The 14,090-nt window shown below is 53.6% G+C and overlaps 1 protein-coding gene across 2 annotated transcripts in view; it reads right to left on the bottom strand.

The window, feature by feature from the left end:
* The window catches only part of SFSWAP (splicing factor SWAP), a 69,315-nt gene that overhangs the window by 36,848 nt on the left and 18,377 nt on the right, over nt 1–14,090 (bottom strand). For both annotated transcript variants that reach the window (XM_032396318.1, XM_032396319.1), the window contains one exon: nt 1,158–1,371. In XM_032396318.1, coding sequence (XP_032252209.1) covers nt 1,158–1,371 — 214 coding nt within the window. The remainder of the gene's footprint in view (nt 1–1,157; nt 1,372–14,090) is intronic.

Below are 14,090 nucleotides of genomic sequence, written 5' to 3'. Positions count from 1 at the left end.
TGGGGTGCTGAGGATTCAGCGGTTATGGGGGGTAGTGGGGCGCTGAGGATGCAGGGGTTATGGGGGGTAGTGGGGCGCTGAGGATGCAGGAGTTATGGGGCGCTGAGGATGCAGGGTTTATGGGGGAGCGGGGTGCTGAGGATGCGGGGGTTATGGGGTAGTGGGGCGCTGAGGATGGAGTTATGGGGCGCTGAGGATGCAGGGTTTATGGGGGAGTGGGGTGCTGAGGATGCGGGGGTTACGGGGGAGTGGGGCGCTGAGGATGCGGGGGTTACGGGGGAGTGGGGCACTGAGGATGCGGGGGTTACGGGGTAGTGGGGCGCTGAGGATGCAGGGGTTACGGGGGAGTGGGGCGCTGAGGATGCGGGGAATATGGGGGTAGTGGGCGCTGAGGATGCGGGGATTATGGGGAGTGGGGCGCTGAGGATGCGTGGGTTATGGGGGAGTAGGGTGCTGAGGATGCGGGGGTTATGGGGGTAGTGGGCGCTGAGGATGCGGGGATTATGGGGAGTGGGGCGCTGAGGATGCGGGGGTTATGGGGGAGTGGGGCGCTGAGGATGCGGGGGTTATGGGGGAGTGGGGCGCTGAGGATGCGGGGGTTACGGGGGAGTGGGGCGCTGAGGATGCGGGGAATATGGGGGTAGTGGGCGCTGAGGATGCGGGGATTATGGGGAGTGGGGCGCTGAGGATGCGTGGGTTATGGGGGAGTAGGGCGCTGAGGATGCGGGGGTTATGGGGGTAGTGGGCGCTGAGGATGTGGGGATTATGGGGAGTGGGGCACTGAGGATGCAGGGGTTATGAGGGAGTGGGGCGCTGAGGATGCGTGGGTTATGGGGGCGTGGGGCGCTGAGGATGCGGGGGTTATGGGGGGGGGGGGGGCGGGGGTGGGGGGGTTATGGGGGCGTGGGGCGCTGAGGATGCGGGGGTTATGAGGGAGTGGGGTGCTGAGCATGCAGGAATTGGGAGTGATGTGGGGTGCTGACTGGGAATCAATTTTCTAAGTGTTCACGTCATGACGATTTGCGCCATCAGCTCCGTAACTTGGGTATTTGGACACTTAAACCCTCAGGCGACAGAGACCCTGCTCGAGAGCCAGACCGAAGACCCCTGCCCGAGAGCAAAAAGAAGTGCCTGCCGATGGGCAGAAGTAGGCGTACCTTGTGGTGAGGGTGGCGGTCACCCCGCTACTGGTCTCTGCTGTGTTTGGGGGGGGCGGGGGCGTGGTCCCGGGGGGTGGCGGGGCGGCGGTGGCCCCCCCAGCAGGCAGGGTGCTGTAGTAGGCGGCCACATCGACCCCCGGCGGGGGGGGCGCCAGGCAGTAGGTGCCGTCAGGCAGCATGTAGTAGCTGTAGTACACGGCGGCCACGGTCGCTGCGGAAAGACACGTGCAGCGTCACTCCATCGGTGACCACACCGTTTCTAGAGGTTTCTGATTTGAGGAAGGCTGCCCATGGGACAGGTGATCTGCAGGAAGCGGGCAATGTGGGGACACACACCCGGGGACAACGGACCGCGAAGGGGCAGCAAACACGCCTATGAGAAGTCCGCTCTCGATGAGCGCTGGCGTCCTTCCCTCGCGTGACACGCGTCTACAAAGCCGTTTGCTGTAACCGCCACCCCCCCCCGGATGCACAGCCGCGTACCTACCACATCCCCACAGACGCAGCTCTGCTGTCACGGACAGCGACTCACGACAGCCTCCTACACAGTCCGGCACACATGCAAGTGCCCGCAGGGCAGCGGCCCACCGTTCCAGTAATTAAAAGTCCTATACGCTCATTCATTCTTCTTATTTTTTTGGAAAAATACTTAAAACCAGCTAAATCGTATAAGATTCAATCATCCAATTAAGAATTTTATTTCTAATCCTGTTGTGGATATGCAAATGGTTCCGACTGCATTGAGATTTAATTTCCTTTTCGTTGGAGAACGGTGAAAAGATCTTTCCAGTTAAAGAGCTTTATTTTGAGGGCGCCTGGGTGGCTCAGCGGGTGAAGCGTCTGCCTTCGGCTCAGGTCATGATCCCAGGGTCCTGGGATGGAGCCCTGCATCGGGCTCCCTGCTCGTCGGGAAGCCTGCTTCTCCCCTGCCTGCTGTTTCCCCTGCTTGTGCTCTCTTAGACTCTCTCTCCCTCTCAAATTAAAAAAAACTTAAAAAAAAATTTTTTTTATTTTGATTTTCAATTAATTCACTTTTAACAAGAACATATATGAAGAGCGGGCGCTTCACCGTGACCCTGGTCCCAGTGACGTGTGCTATGCGGGGAAACGCAGCGGGACGGCAACTTGCACAGCTAGGCCCCAGCCCTTCCCGAGGCTGGAACGAAGCACAGATGACTGGCTGCAGGCCCACCCACAGCTGCTAAGGGCTCACTCTTTGTTCACCGAGAGTGTGAGCTCCCAGCTTGTCCTCTCTTGATGTCACGCACTGACCGCGGTTACACATTCACAACGACACCCTGAGCTTTCATAGACACTGGCCCCAGATCCTGGTGGCGTGATCCCTGCCCAGCGTTCTCAATCACATCTCTGCAGGAAGGCGGGGCCCATCCAAGACCGCCAGCTGGAGGCAGGGGCAAGCAGGGATGGCAGGAAAGGCACGTTCACTCTGTAACCCAGCACGGAGCACGCAGTGTTCATCAGACGGACGGACAGATGCGGCGGTTCCAATGGAAGCTTTTCCTAACCAAGCCAGGCGATCGCACACAAACCTAAGCCTGTCAAATCCAACGCCGTCCTTGCGAGAATAGAATTACAGTTCCCACCCACTCGCCTTCAGGCGGTCAGGCTACCGGGGTCCCTCTTCTCAGCCCTCAGGCAAAACCACCCCACGGAGAAGGAGACAATGTGGCATCAGCGGGAACAGAGCATAACCCTGACCTGCCTCGGAGAACACCCGTGTGCAGCCCAGGGTCTCCAGGAGAGGGGACAGGACACATTTACTGTCTTGTCCAGAGTGTCACATCTCAGTGGAAGGACAAACACCCGCTCCTGTCCTGGACAGTCAGCCTCCTGCCTGAAAACAAGCCAAAGTACATTTTAAATCATAGCCACGACCAGTGAGCCACGTGAACTCATAAAAATAGAAACAGTTCACAAGTTTGGACCAACAGCGTAGGTCGGGCAATCGTAGTGTAACGCATCCTTCGTGCAACAGAAGTCAATAAATGGTTTTCAGAACTGAGTACCATCCCTTTGAAGTACTTGTCTGCAGATTAACCATCAGTCCACAGGACTTTCCTGAACTGTCCATCATGTTAAATCGAAACAGTGTTAGAAACAGTGCTCCTGGCACGCTGGCAGATTAACTCGGGAATCCACCCTCAGGACACGTGAAGACACTGGCTAAGATAAAGCAGAAACTCTCAGGCACAGCGGAGCTCACAAAAAGAGGCGGCTCTGTCTTCAGGTGGGAAAATGGGAGCCCGCCCGAACCTGAACGCGCCCTCGGCCTGGGCTGCCCCGGGACCGCAGCAGGGGGTCGAGCTGGGGCAGAGGCGCTGAGCGGGTGTCCCCAACAGACGTGTGCAGGCGGTCCGCTCCACCCTCTCGACATACACGTGGTGAGCCTTCCAGCAGAGTCTTCACCACACTTTGCAAACATGCACAGGAATTTGATAATCTCCATTTATCCAAAAATAATGCTGACAGCCACCCAACATCGCTGTCTAGTGAGGTGTGGGGTGGCTCGCTGGCTGGCAGGCCTCCCACTGCGGGATGCAGGCGCCACGGCAGGTTTAACAAGTCCCCTTTCAGCTGGAGCCTCACTTTGAGGACTGCCAGGGGCGAAAAGCCTTCAGGGAGAGGGTCCCCAACTCTGGGGCCCGGGGCCTGACGGTGGCGGTGAACGGCGGCAGCCCGACACCCAGGCCTTGCCCGTCGCACCACCTCTGGGTCCCACTCCCGAGAGGAGCGCCTCCCTCCCGCACTTCTGACGCCGGCACATCCTGCAGTGTCCTCCGCGTGACGCGCCCCCCAGCTCCCGAAGTCTGACCGCCGGCACCTCCCCCATCCCAGGCCGACTCGAGGGGGCCCTGCTTGCCCGGGGCTCCACGTCCTAAGAGCAGCGGCGGGCAGCCCCCACAGCCCCCCGCAGATGGCAGGCACCTGCCCAGCACTTAATGAGTGAGGCCAGCGACACCAGCCAACAGCAAGGCCCGGGAGCCTTTCCTGACACCTCGTGCTAAGGTACGCGGGCACACGGACTCCCCCTTTTATCTCTGAAGCCGTGAGCTCGACGTCACAGACCCTTTAAAACGGCCGACAGAGTGCACACTTTTTCTGTATACACCCCCCCGCCCCAACTCAGAGATTCTCATGAACACCAAGTTTTGAGACTCCCCGGACCAGACCGCAGACAGGACATACAGGTGTCTGGTGCTCCAAGACCGAGCTCCCTTAAGCTCACCGTCACGTTGTCATGATGGGGTGCAGCGTCCCAGAGGGCTCCTACCGCTTTCTCTACCACTGGACGTCCGCAACATAACACACCTCAGTAGCCTTGCTGTCCTCCACATTTTAGGCTGAATGTCTGAGAGGCGAGTGGGTTTCACAGGACGTTGAATGCCGATGGCATTATTAGCATCATGAGCACCACCAATCCTACTCCAGATGAATCCAAGAAAGACGTCTCAACGGCACCTACGTTTCCTAAAGGCAGACGTAGCTGTTATGAAAAGAATCCAGCTACTTCAGAGCGTAAGGCACATTCGGGAGCACCTCTTTCCCAGACTGCAGCTGCTTAGAGATGGACAGAACCACGTAACACGGGGGCAGATCAACACACCTGACTTCCTTCCAAAGCCCTTCTATTCAACTGGCTTCCTGCAAAAATCAGAGCCAATTTACTGATATCTTATGTGGTCTTAATCTCATATAAACTTAACTCCCGGAAGAGAATCCTGGGGTCAAAAGGGTTCTTGGAGATGAGGGGGCTGGTGAGCAATCCCTTCTGTGTAAGCAGCAGTTCGGGGAAGACAACGTGGCTCTGTACTGAGGATGAAAATGCGTGGAACCAATCTATTTTACCCATACAAGACGTCTGGACGATGGAGTATGACCAGCGGAGCGGCTGTAAGCGGCGGCCATGACACAGCCCCTGGGCCTGCACTTCACTGCGCGCCCCCCCCGCCGCCCCGCCCTGTCCAAGCCCAGGTGAGCAGCTTGGCCTCCCCTGGACCTGCAGACGGTCCTCCCCATGCACCCCAGGGACCTTCCTAGCGAGTTTAATGGCTTTAAATCCTCTTTGTGCTTGATGATTCCAGAATTCCTACATTCAGCTCTGAGCTGAACTTGCACATTAACCGCCCACTCCACACCCGCACTGGGACGTCTCACAAACAATTCACTCGAGTTGAGTCCAGATCAGGATCCCTGCCTCCTCCCCACACACCTGCTCTCTCAGGGAGTGGCCATGCCGTGCCTGCGGGTGGGTCAGCTGCACTGCACGCTTCCTCCCAGACCCCTGCTCTAAAGCTCCAGGAGCACTGCCTGGACCAAACAGAATAGCAACCTCCCCCCCCGGAAACCCTCCTATCTCTCCCCACCCAGGGCTCAGGCCACGTTCCCTGCCCTCTGTCCCACCACTCCCCAGTTCCACTCTCCTCGGGCCTCTGGCTTGGAGGGCCTCCCCAACGATGTCCACCGGCACAGTGACCTCCTCTCGGGCTCTCAGTTCCATGATTTTCCACGACAGAAGGAACCTTGTTCGCTGCTATTCCCAGCACGGCGCGAGCACAATGCCAATCTGTGCAGTGACTATGAGTTACATGCACGAGGATGAGACATGCAATGGCGGTAGGCTTCTCTGCAGCAGTAAGGGCCACTAGAAAAGGGTGGCCCAGAACTTCCAACGCCCGAGGGACAGTATTCAACGCACAATTCTAGGCCTGTCCAAACCACTTACCATATGCGAGAACAGAATCAGGGCACCCTAAAACATATGTGTTCCTGCGTACCCCACCGGAGCGCGTGCTAAACCAAGTACAGAAGTAAACATCACACACACCAGAGGAAGCTCAGGCAGTAACCCGGGGCATCGGCGAAAGCCTGGAAAACAACGGGCTGCAGGCTGAGAGCGTGGCCACTTCACACGGGTGCAGGGGCGAAGGGGCTCAGCAAACACAGCTGTGAACGTCACCAGAACGCGGACTGGAGCACGCGCCGTGCCTACCGGGCCCGCAGGTGACCAAGGCATCTGAACGACGATGTGCTGGGGAGGCGGCCCACCCCCAGCCGCCCTGCAAATGCTGGGCTGGAGGTCACGGCAGCTCTGTCTGGCTGACTGCCTACAGCACCCAACAGCTGGGGCTACTCTAACGCAGGGCGCAGGGCGTAAAGACAGGCCTCAGACTTACGGAGAGTCAGGGCAGGAGACTGATAAGCCGTTCCTGTATCGTTCTCTTTTGAATTTTGATGATAAAGTAGAGATTTAAGTGTATCAGTTAAAGTTACAAAGTAACCAAAGCAGAGATGAAACACTTAAGAAGTAAAATTTGGGGTGTGAGAGAGCACCAGTGAGCTCAATTATCATCCATCACAGCAGGAAGACAACAGAGAATCCAACCCAGGGCAGATAAATCCCGAAACAGCGCTACAGACCCATGACTTAGAGGGTAACCATCAAGAACTCAAAGACAAATGGTTAAAAGGAAATACTGTGAAACAATGTGTGTGTGTGGGGGAAGGGGGGTTCGACCAATACTTCTCATAAAAAGCATTTATTACATTACTTGAAAGTGTATTACTCTGACTCAAGTAATTTTTAAAGTATCCTAATTATAATCAAAGAGATGATGAGTATCTGACCCTCCAGTGCCCCCTGAATGCCGGGGAAACAGCATCATTCCCGCTCCTCCTCAGTGTGTTACTGCGTGTGTCCATCCAGCCACTATTAATAAATACGTCCTTGTAGGAGCGAGGCGTCTAGGGGCTGGAGGCCCCGCAGTATCCATGACAGACCAGTCCTGTCCTCCTGCCGCTTCTGTACAGCAAGTGAGGATATGAAGTAAACCAGACACTGAGAATGGCCAAGAGAATGTGAAACCCTGTGAGAAGGGCATGAAATGGGGAAGACCGTCAGCAAAGCCAGGGGAGGTATGACCTGAGAGGGACAGTGTTTCACGCCAAGGAGGAGCCAGTGCAAAGGCCCTGTGGTCAGATCCCACTTAGCACACTTCAGGAACAGGAAGAGCACACTGGGGGGCAGTGGAGGCGAGTTTCTGGAATCTCAATGGGATGGGTAACCACAAGGAGGTTCTGAGTAGAGACGTGATGACACGGGGTTCAACTTCGGGATCATACTGGGCTGTAGGAAGGCAGCACCAGGACCGAGGAGGCTGACAGTCAGCGGCTGAGACCACAAGTGGACCTGGTGAGGAGTGCCAGATTTGGGACAGATCCTGAACGAGGTCCCCAAGGACGTATAGCGTGATTACACATGGGTATGAGAGACGAGAAGACTTGCATGGCGCCCGCTGCTCTGGCCTGAACTGGGGGTGTGAGGGGAAATCGGGGGTCGTGCTGCAGATGCTGCAGATTCAAGACCTCCACTGCCCAGCCCATCGGTGACGGCAAGAAGGCAGGGAGGTCGGGGATGCAGACACAGATCTGTACCAACAGGATGTGGGAACATTTCCTAAGAACACAAACAACATACTTAAGAGCGGGATTTTACCAAAACTGGTCTTTGCTATAACTTTAAAGTCTATAGAGCTTTCATATAAAAAGAAGTCAGTAAAATGAAGACATTTATATTCAAGTAAGGTCTCTCGCTAATTCTGGGATAGAGCATGGTTGGCAAATGTTTCCTACAAAGAGCCAGACAGTAAATATATTACTCTTTGTGGACCAAGAGGCAAAACTGGGGGCATGATATACTCAGAGAATAAGAAAAAATAAATTCCCACACATTTTTTAATTGATGAAATTCCAAGTATAATAAAAATACCTGCAGGCCGCCCACCTGGCAGCTTCCGTTCACCCTAGCTACACCTCCCTCCCCTCCACAAACTGGAACGCTTGTTTCTGTTTTCCAAAAGTCACACTTTTCTCAAGAGCTTTTAGAAACGCTCTTCTAACCTCAGCAGTTAATAACTTCAAAAGTGTTTTCTTTTTTTTTAAGATTTTATTTATTTATTTGACAGAGAGAGAGAGAGACCGTGAGAGAGGGAACACAAGCAGGGGGGAGTGGGAGAGGGAGAAGCAGGCTCCCCGCCGAGCAGGGAGACCGATGTGGGGCTCGATCCCAGAACCCTGGGATCATGACCTGAGCCGAAGGCAGACGCTTAACGACTGAGCCACCCAGGCGCCCTTCAAAACTATTTTCAAACATATGGAAAAGTCACAGGAGTACCATCTGTCCTCACTCCCACCATTATTTGGGTTTTCCCGTATTCCCTTCTATTGTGTGACCACACGTTCAGGGGTTTCTGAGACACGGGTGGATTCTATGGAGAGGATGATATGCATATTCCCAAACACTTGGGGGTCTGATCTCCGACTTAGGTTCACAGTCAACCAATAAACACACAGAACATGCAACGCTGTAGATAATTTCCCAAATCACAAGTGAGGTTCCTTTACCCCTATTTCACATTCAAGCTAAAGCTAGACTCCAGGGGGTGGGGGGATGGGTGGAGAGAGCCACCGGCCAAAAGAAGTTACTGCACACGCCCCGGGGGGTGCGCATAGCAGGACCGAGGCCCGAGTGGCCCCTCCCGTGTAGTTAACAGCTGACAGACCGGCGTCAGAATAAGTAATTTTCATGGTGATTTCACTATGTAACATAAAACTCCATGAGACTACCTATTCTGTTGAAAAGAAACCTTAATAAAGGTTTTATCAGCACCTAAAGATTCAGATCCTGAACACAGTATCAATCTCATCAGCATTCTACTCGACTGGAGAATTTTCCTCTGCCCACAGTTTAAAAAGTTATGTTCTCTTCACACTGAAGACCTTTACCCCAGGAGAAGTCAAATTATGGGAGTTCAAACACCAGGCACCAACAACACGATTCAATAGTGATCTCTCGTATTACCGCGTTCTGCATTTCTCTCATCCACTGGACGGTCTGCTTACCCCGTCCCCAAGACTTCCAGCTTTGCCTGGTGGATTTGGACCATTTCCACGAGTTCCTGAAGGGCCCCTGTGACCCCTGTTTGCTGCACGCAGGGTACTCATCTGCTGGCTCTCCATAATACAGTCTTGTGTCGCAGGGAAACCACAGTCAAGCCAACCAACAACCCCTACAATGCTAAGTCCACACCTGTGTTTTTAAAGCAGCCTTTTTTTAGCATAGTTGACATATAAAGTACATTAATTTCAGGTGTGCAACATAGTGATTCAACTAAGTTGACAGTTTTTACATCAAAGAGTATTATTGCCCTGCCTAACTCCCTAAATACTTGAAAGCATTTATCATTTGGATCATCACACAGTGTCTGAGTATGTTCAAACTTAATACTTGTTACCACAAAGTGCATCCCAGTCACCTTTTATTTAGTCCCTTATGACCTCCAGACGACCCAGTGTTAAAAAAATTCCCCAAATGAGGGGCGCCTGGGTGGTTCACTCGGGTAAGCATCTGCCTTCAGCTCAGGTCATGATCCCAGGGTCCTGGGATCGAGTCCCGTGTTGGACTCCCTGCTCAGCGCGGAATCTGCTTCTCCCTCTGCTCCACTTGCGCTCTATATCTCTCGCTATCTCTGTCTATATCTCAAATAAATAAAAATCTTAAAAAAAAAAAATTCCCCAACGAAAGGAGACTTGTCTCGGTCACCAAAGCCTTAGACTAGGAATATCTGAACAGCTTCTGCAATGATGAAGAATGTCGTCTGTAAAGCTGGAAAACCACTCAAACCAATCAGTTTTAACCCTATGAATACGGGACCCAGGGACTTCAGGCCAGTGTTTAAAAGCAATCGCTCTCTTTCTGGCAAATAAAACCTTCTAGAAAGGCCTGTCTCTACCCATTACTTAAAGTCTTCATCAGTGACCCTCACGTAAAAAGTTTTGAGTTTTCAATACTGTATTAGGTTTGGAGGCCTGTTACATAAAAGCAGGTTCCAGAGAGTTCTGGGTGAAGAAAGGGAGCGGCTCAAGTGTACAGCCTGAACCGCAGGGTGGAGACGCCTGCAGACACGTGGGGAGGGCCTGCTGACTGGGGGCTCGGCGGCTCGGACACCTGCTCGGGGGCATTTTCAGGGTCTCACAGGAGAGCCCAGAATGGGCTTTCCAGAGAAGGCTGCACTTGGAAAGGAAGACAAAGGATCTCAGACGTGGCGGGGACAGTGTCAAGGAGGAAGGGCCTACAGCATCGGACAAAAGGTTTGGACAGAGCCGCCGGCGTGAGCGGGAGACAACCAGGAAAGGGCACAGAGCTACGCGGGCCACCAGAGCTGGGCAGCGACCACCGCGGCCTGCACGAGAACAGAATGCAAGCAAGCACGGAGTTTTCAGAGCCACAGATGAATCTGGTGAGAGAAGAATTCCACGGAGCACAAAGGAAAGGAAAGAAAGCAACCCCTGAGCCGGACCGGGGCCGAGCTAAGCTGGGTCCTAACTGGGCTTGCCGCCTCCTGTGCAGCCCGGGAGAGCTCGCGACCGTTTTTACATGCTTCAGTGGTCAGAAACAAAACAGAACACTTCATGACACAAATGTTCTATGACATTCCAGTCTGGGCGCCCCTGAAGCCCGGTCGGCTGGGGCCTGGCCACGCCCCCTCGCGGCCTCCTGTCTGTGCTTGCCGACTAGCTGCAAGAGCAGGGCCGTGCCAGGGACGGCGGAACCTGCGGCACAGGACCTGAAAAGTGACGGCGGGACCTTCACAGCAAGTCTGCACATCCCGCTGCTGCACCGAGAGAACAGAGGCCCCAAGCCACACCTTTACAGAACCAGCACGTTTTAAACTCAAACAGACAGGGGCGCCTGGGTGGCTCAGTGGGTGAAGCGTCTGCCTTCAGCTCAGGTCATAATCCCAGGGTCCTGGGATCGAGTCCCATCGGGCTCCCTACTCCGTGGGGAGTCTGCTTCTCCCTCTCCCTCTGCCCTTCCCCCCTCTCTGTCTCTCTCTCAAATAAATAAATAAAATCTCTTAAAAAAAACACCTGCAACGGACAGAACAGGTATGACTGAGAAAACCAGTCACTGACACAGAAGGAGATGGACAGAGATGGCCAGACCCACATGCTGAAGGCGAAAGAGAAACAGATTAAAACAAAAAAGAGAAAATGATACACACAGAAAAAGATGATCCAAAAGAAGGAAACTGACGTCTTTTAAGCAGAGAAGCCAACAACTGGAAGAGAAAAAGTAAAGAGAGACACACGACAGAAAACAGCCTCCAGGATGGAGGATGGAGAACCGAGTCTCTGAGATGGGGCAGGACAGGCTCCAGGACAACGGGAGGGGAGGGAGGGGATCGCCCACCAGGCGGCCAGCCAGTGAGCGCCAGCACCCCCCCCCCCAGCCGAGCTGCAAGGTAGGGGAGGTGCAGCCGGCCCCTTCCTCTTCACAGCAATGTATCCAAGTCCACAGCCCACTGGGAAGCGCCCCTGGGTTCCAGGCAGCGGGCCTGCGTACGGTTCTCTCCGCCAAGGCGCTCGCTGACGTGACCGAGCTCCGAGAACGGCGTCCAGGAGCAATGAGTGAGAACCAAGCCGCTAACAGCCCCACACGACTGGCTTCTCTGGTGTAGGAAGGACAGGGCTGGACGCCAGCTTACAAAGATCTCGGAGAAGGAAGATACTCCCCAAGAACTTTACATCCAGACAAGCTCTCCTGTCTGCACCAGGGTGGGAGGGGGCACTCCTCAAGCATGCGAGAATGCGTGAACAGAACCCTCGCGACATGGGTCCATGACACTCGAACGCACAGAGGCGCCCCAGTGAAAACCTAACCCTCGACGGAGGCTAACCCGACCAGGGGCGTGGGCTACAGACACCATCAGCATTACTCACGCTCTCACAACACAAACACACTGCTTCCTAAAAATCAGGAGTTGGGGCGGGGGAGGAAGGGATTTTAAGAGTATTTTAATTTCTTCCAGTTTCACAGTTAATTAATGACATCTAAGATAAAAACAGAGCTTTAAAAAAATCTACAATCTCAATCTCTTTAGTGTTCTCCTAATCTCCGAAACTGAATTGAGGTATGGAAGAAACTTTTAACTGAAGATCAGCAATTACCTTACTTTGATTTTTGATTATAGGTTCTTCTGTTAAATTGGAGTAAAATTAAAAAAGCTTACTTCCGCTTTAACACAAATATTTCTATCTGTACATCCAACTTTCTAATCCCTGTTCCGCACAAAGCCCATCTTTGTATCCCCAGCCGGGGGCTTCCCGCCCTCCCCCCACTCCTGTCAGGGTTTCCCACTGCATCAGGGATGCTCCCCTCAGGGTAAAAATGTCTATTTCTGGGTGGTGGAATCTTGGGTACTATTTTTACTTTCTTGCTTCTATTTCTCTTCACTTACAATAAAGGCATTTTTTTAAAAAAGGGTTTAGAAAGTAAGTAAAGCACTTCAAGGTCATGATTTTGCGGAAAAAAAGAAATGCCATGAACAACAACAGCAAAATCACACTTAAAAAAAAACAGCAGAAGCAAGAAAATATCTAGTCTAGCCACATGGTATGATTTAATTTCACTTCAGTTATTTATAGAAAGAAACATTTAAAAAAACTGGGTTGGTGTTTTAGTCTTAAAAACCCGCCTGCTATACCAGTGAACAGTACTTCATTCAGTATTACTGTTTCCCGCATAATTAACTATATTTATGACCCTCTTCGGCTAAGATTTACAACTAAATAGCAGGAAACAACCAAGTAACAGAAAATCACTGTCAAGCTAATAAAAGGAAGAAATTGTTAGTTTTACACATCTGTATTTAAGGATCTTTCAAAAAAAAATTCTTTCAAAATAAAAACAGACGCTTTTCTTCCGAGGCTGCCTCTATCCAGGAAAATCTCTCATCAGCAAGAAGTCAATCACAAGGAAGGCCCGAGGTGATCCCTAACCACGCGCTAATAGGAAGAGCGGGAAAGGCTGGGTGACCCTGGCTCTGACGAGCCCCAGCGGCGCCAGGCTCCGGCGGGGAGCGGACAGACGGTCTTGAAACTGCGTGTTAACGTCACAGACCTGCCAGAGCTCCCTCGGGACCCTGCAGCAGTTTCACAGAGACATGCCATCCCTCTTGCGCTTTTTCTGGGAAGGGGACAGTCACCTCCACGGTCCAAGAGGCACAGACACGCGGCGATGGAGCGGCCCCCCGCGGAGCCCCACTCTGCAGGTCGTCTCTCACCTGACCCGTTGGAGACGCTTCCCCCCCGAGTCTGAATCCGACTCGAGGGCCTCCTCCTCCACCTGCTCCTCCGCACCCGCCCCACCCCTGCGCGCAGCCTGCTGTCCCCTTGTCCTCTCCCGAGGGCACGCAGGGCATCTCGGTCTCCCCCCAGCACGTGCTGAGTACTCCTGTAGCTGTGGGCGTGGGCTGCAGGCACGTGCACCTCAGGTCTGACGGACGCGGCCAGCGCGCCTGCACACGCGCCCTTGTCACCTCCGCCCGCGGCACAGACGGAAATCGCACCGCAGGTCCGGCCGCAGCGGCTCTTCTTCAATCTCTATCGTTACGAAGGAACTCAAGCTTGTTAACGTGAAATAACATTTTCAACAGCCCAGAAGCCTTGACTGTACCCAAGATTTGCAATTCTCGTGTTCCTGCGTGCCGGCCAGGGCGGGCCTGTCGACCGCCGCAGTCCTGCATCCTGCACGCGTGTGCTGCGGGCTGGCGCGAGGGGACCCTGGCTCGCACCGTCCAGGCCTCGGGCTCTGAAGCCAGCAGGTACAAGGCCACTCGGGGGAGCCGCGAGGGGAAGCCTTACAGAAACTGCACAGCCACGTTTACCTTTCTGAATTACTCACACTGCGGCCTGTGTTTCTGCTGCACTTTTTTTCCCTATTTGACTATAAAAGCTGTTGGTGTGTGTTAAGACGCTTTTGCTTCCTCCGTAATTTTACTTTTTCTACTAGCGCAATCTAATGTCATCTGTTGGCTTAAAGGACAGAATTCCTCACCGGCCCAAGTCTCC

Source organism: Phoca vitulina, unplaced genomic scaffold, assembly GCF_004348235.1.
Source record: "Phoca vitulina isolate PV1807 unplaced genomic scaffold, GSC_HSeal_1.0 scaffold91, whole genome shotgun sequence".
In the NCBI taxonomy this organism is placed as follows: Eukaryota; Metazoa; Chordata; class Mammalia; order Carnivora; family Phocidae; genus Phoca; species Phoca vitulina.
This window is presented reverse-complemented; position numbering and strand designations above follow the sequence as displayed.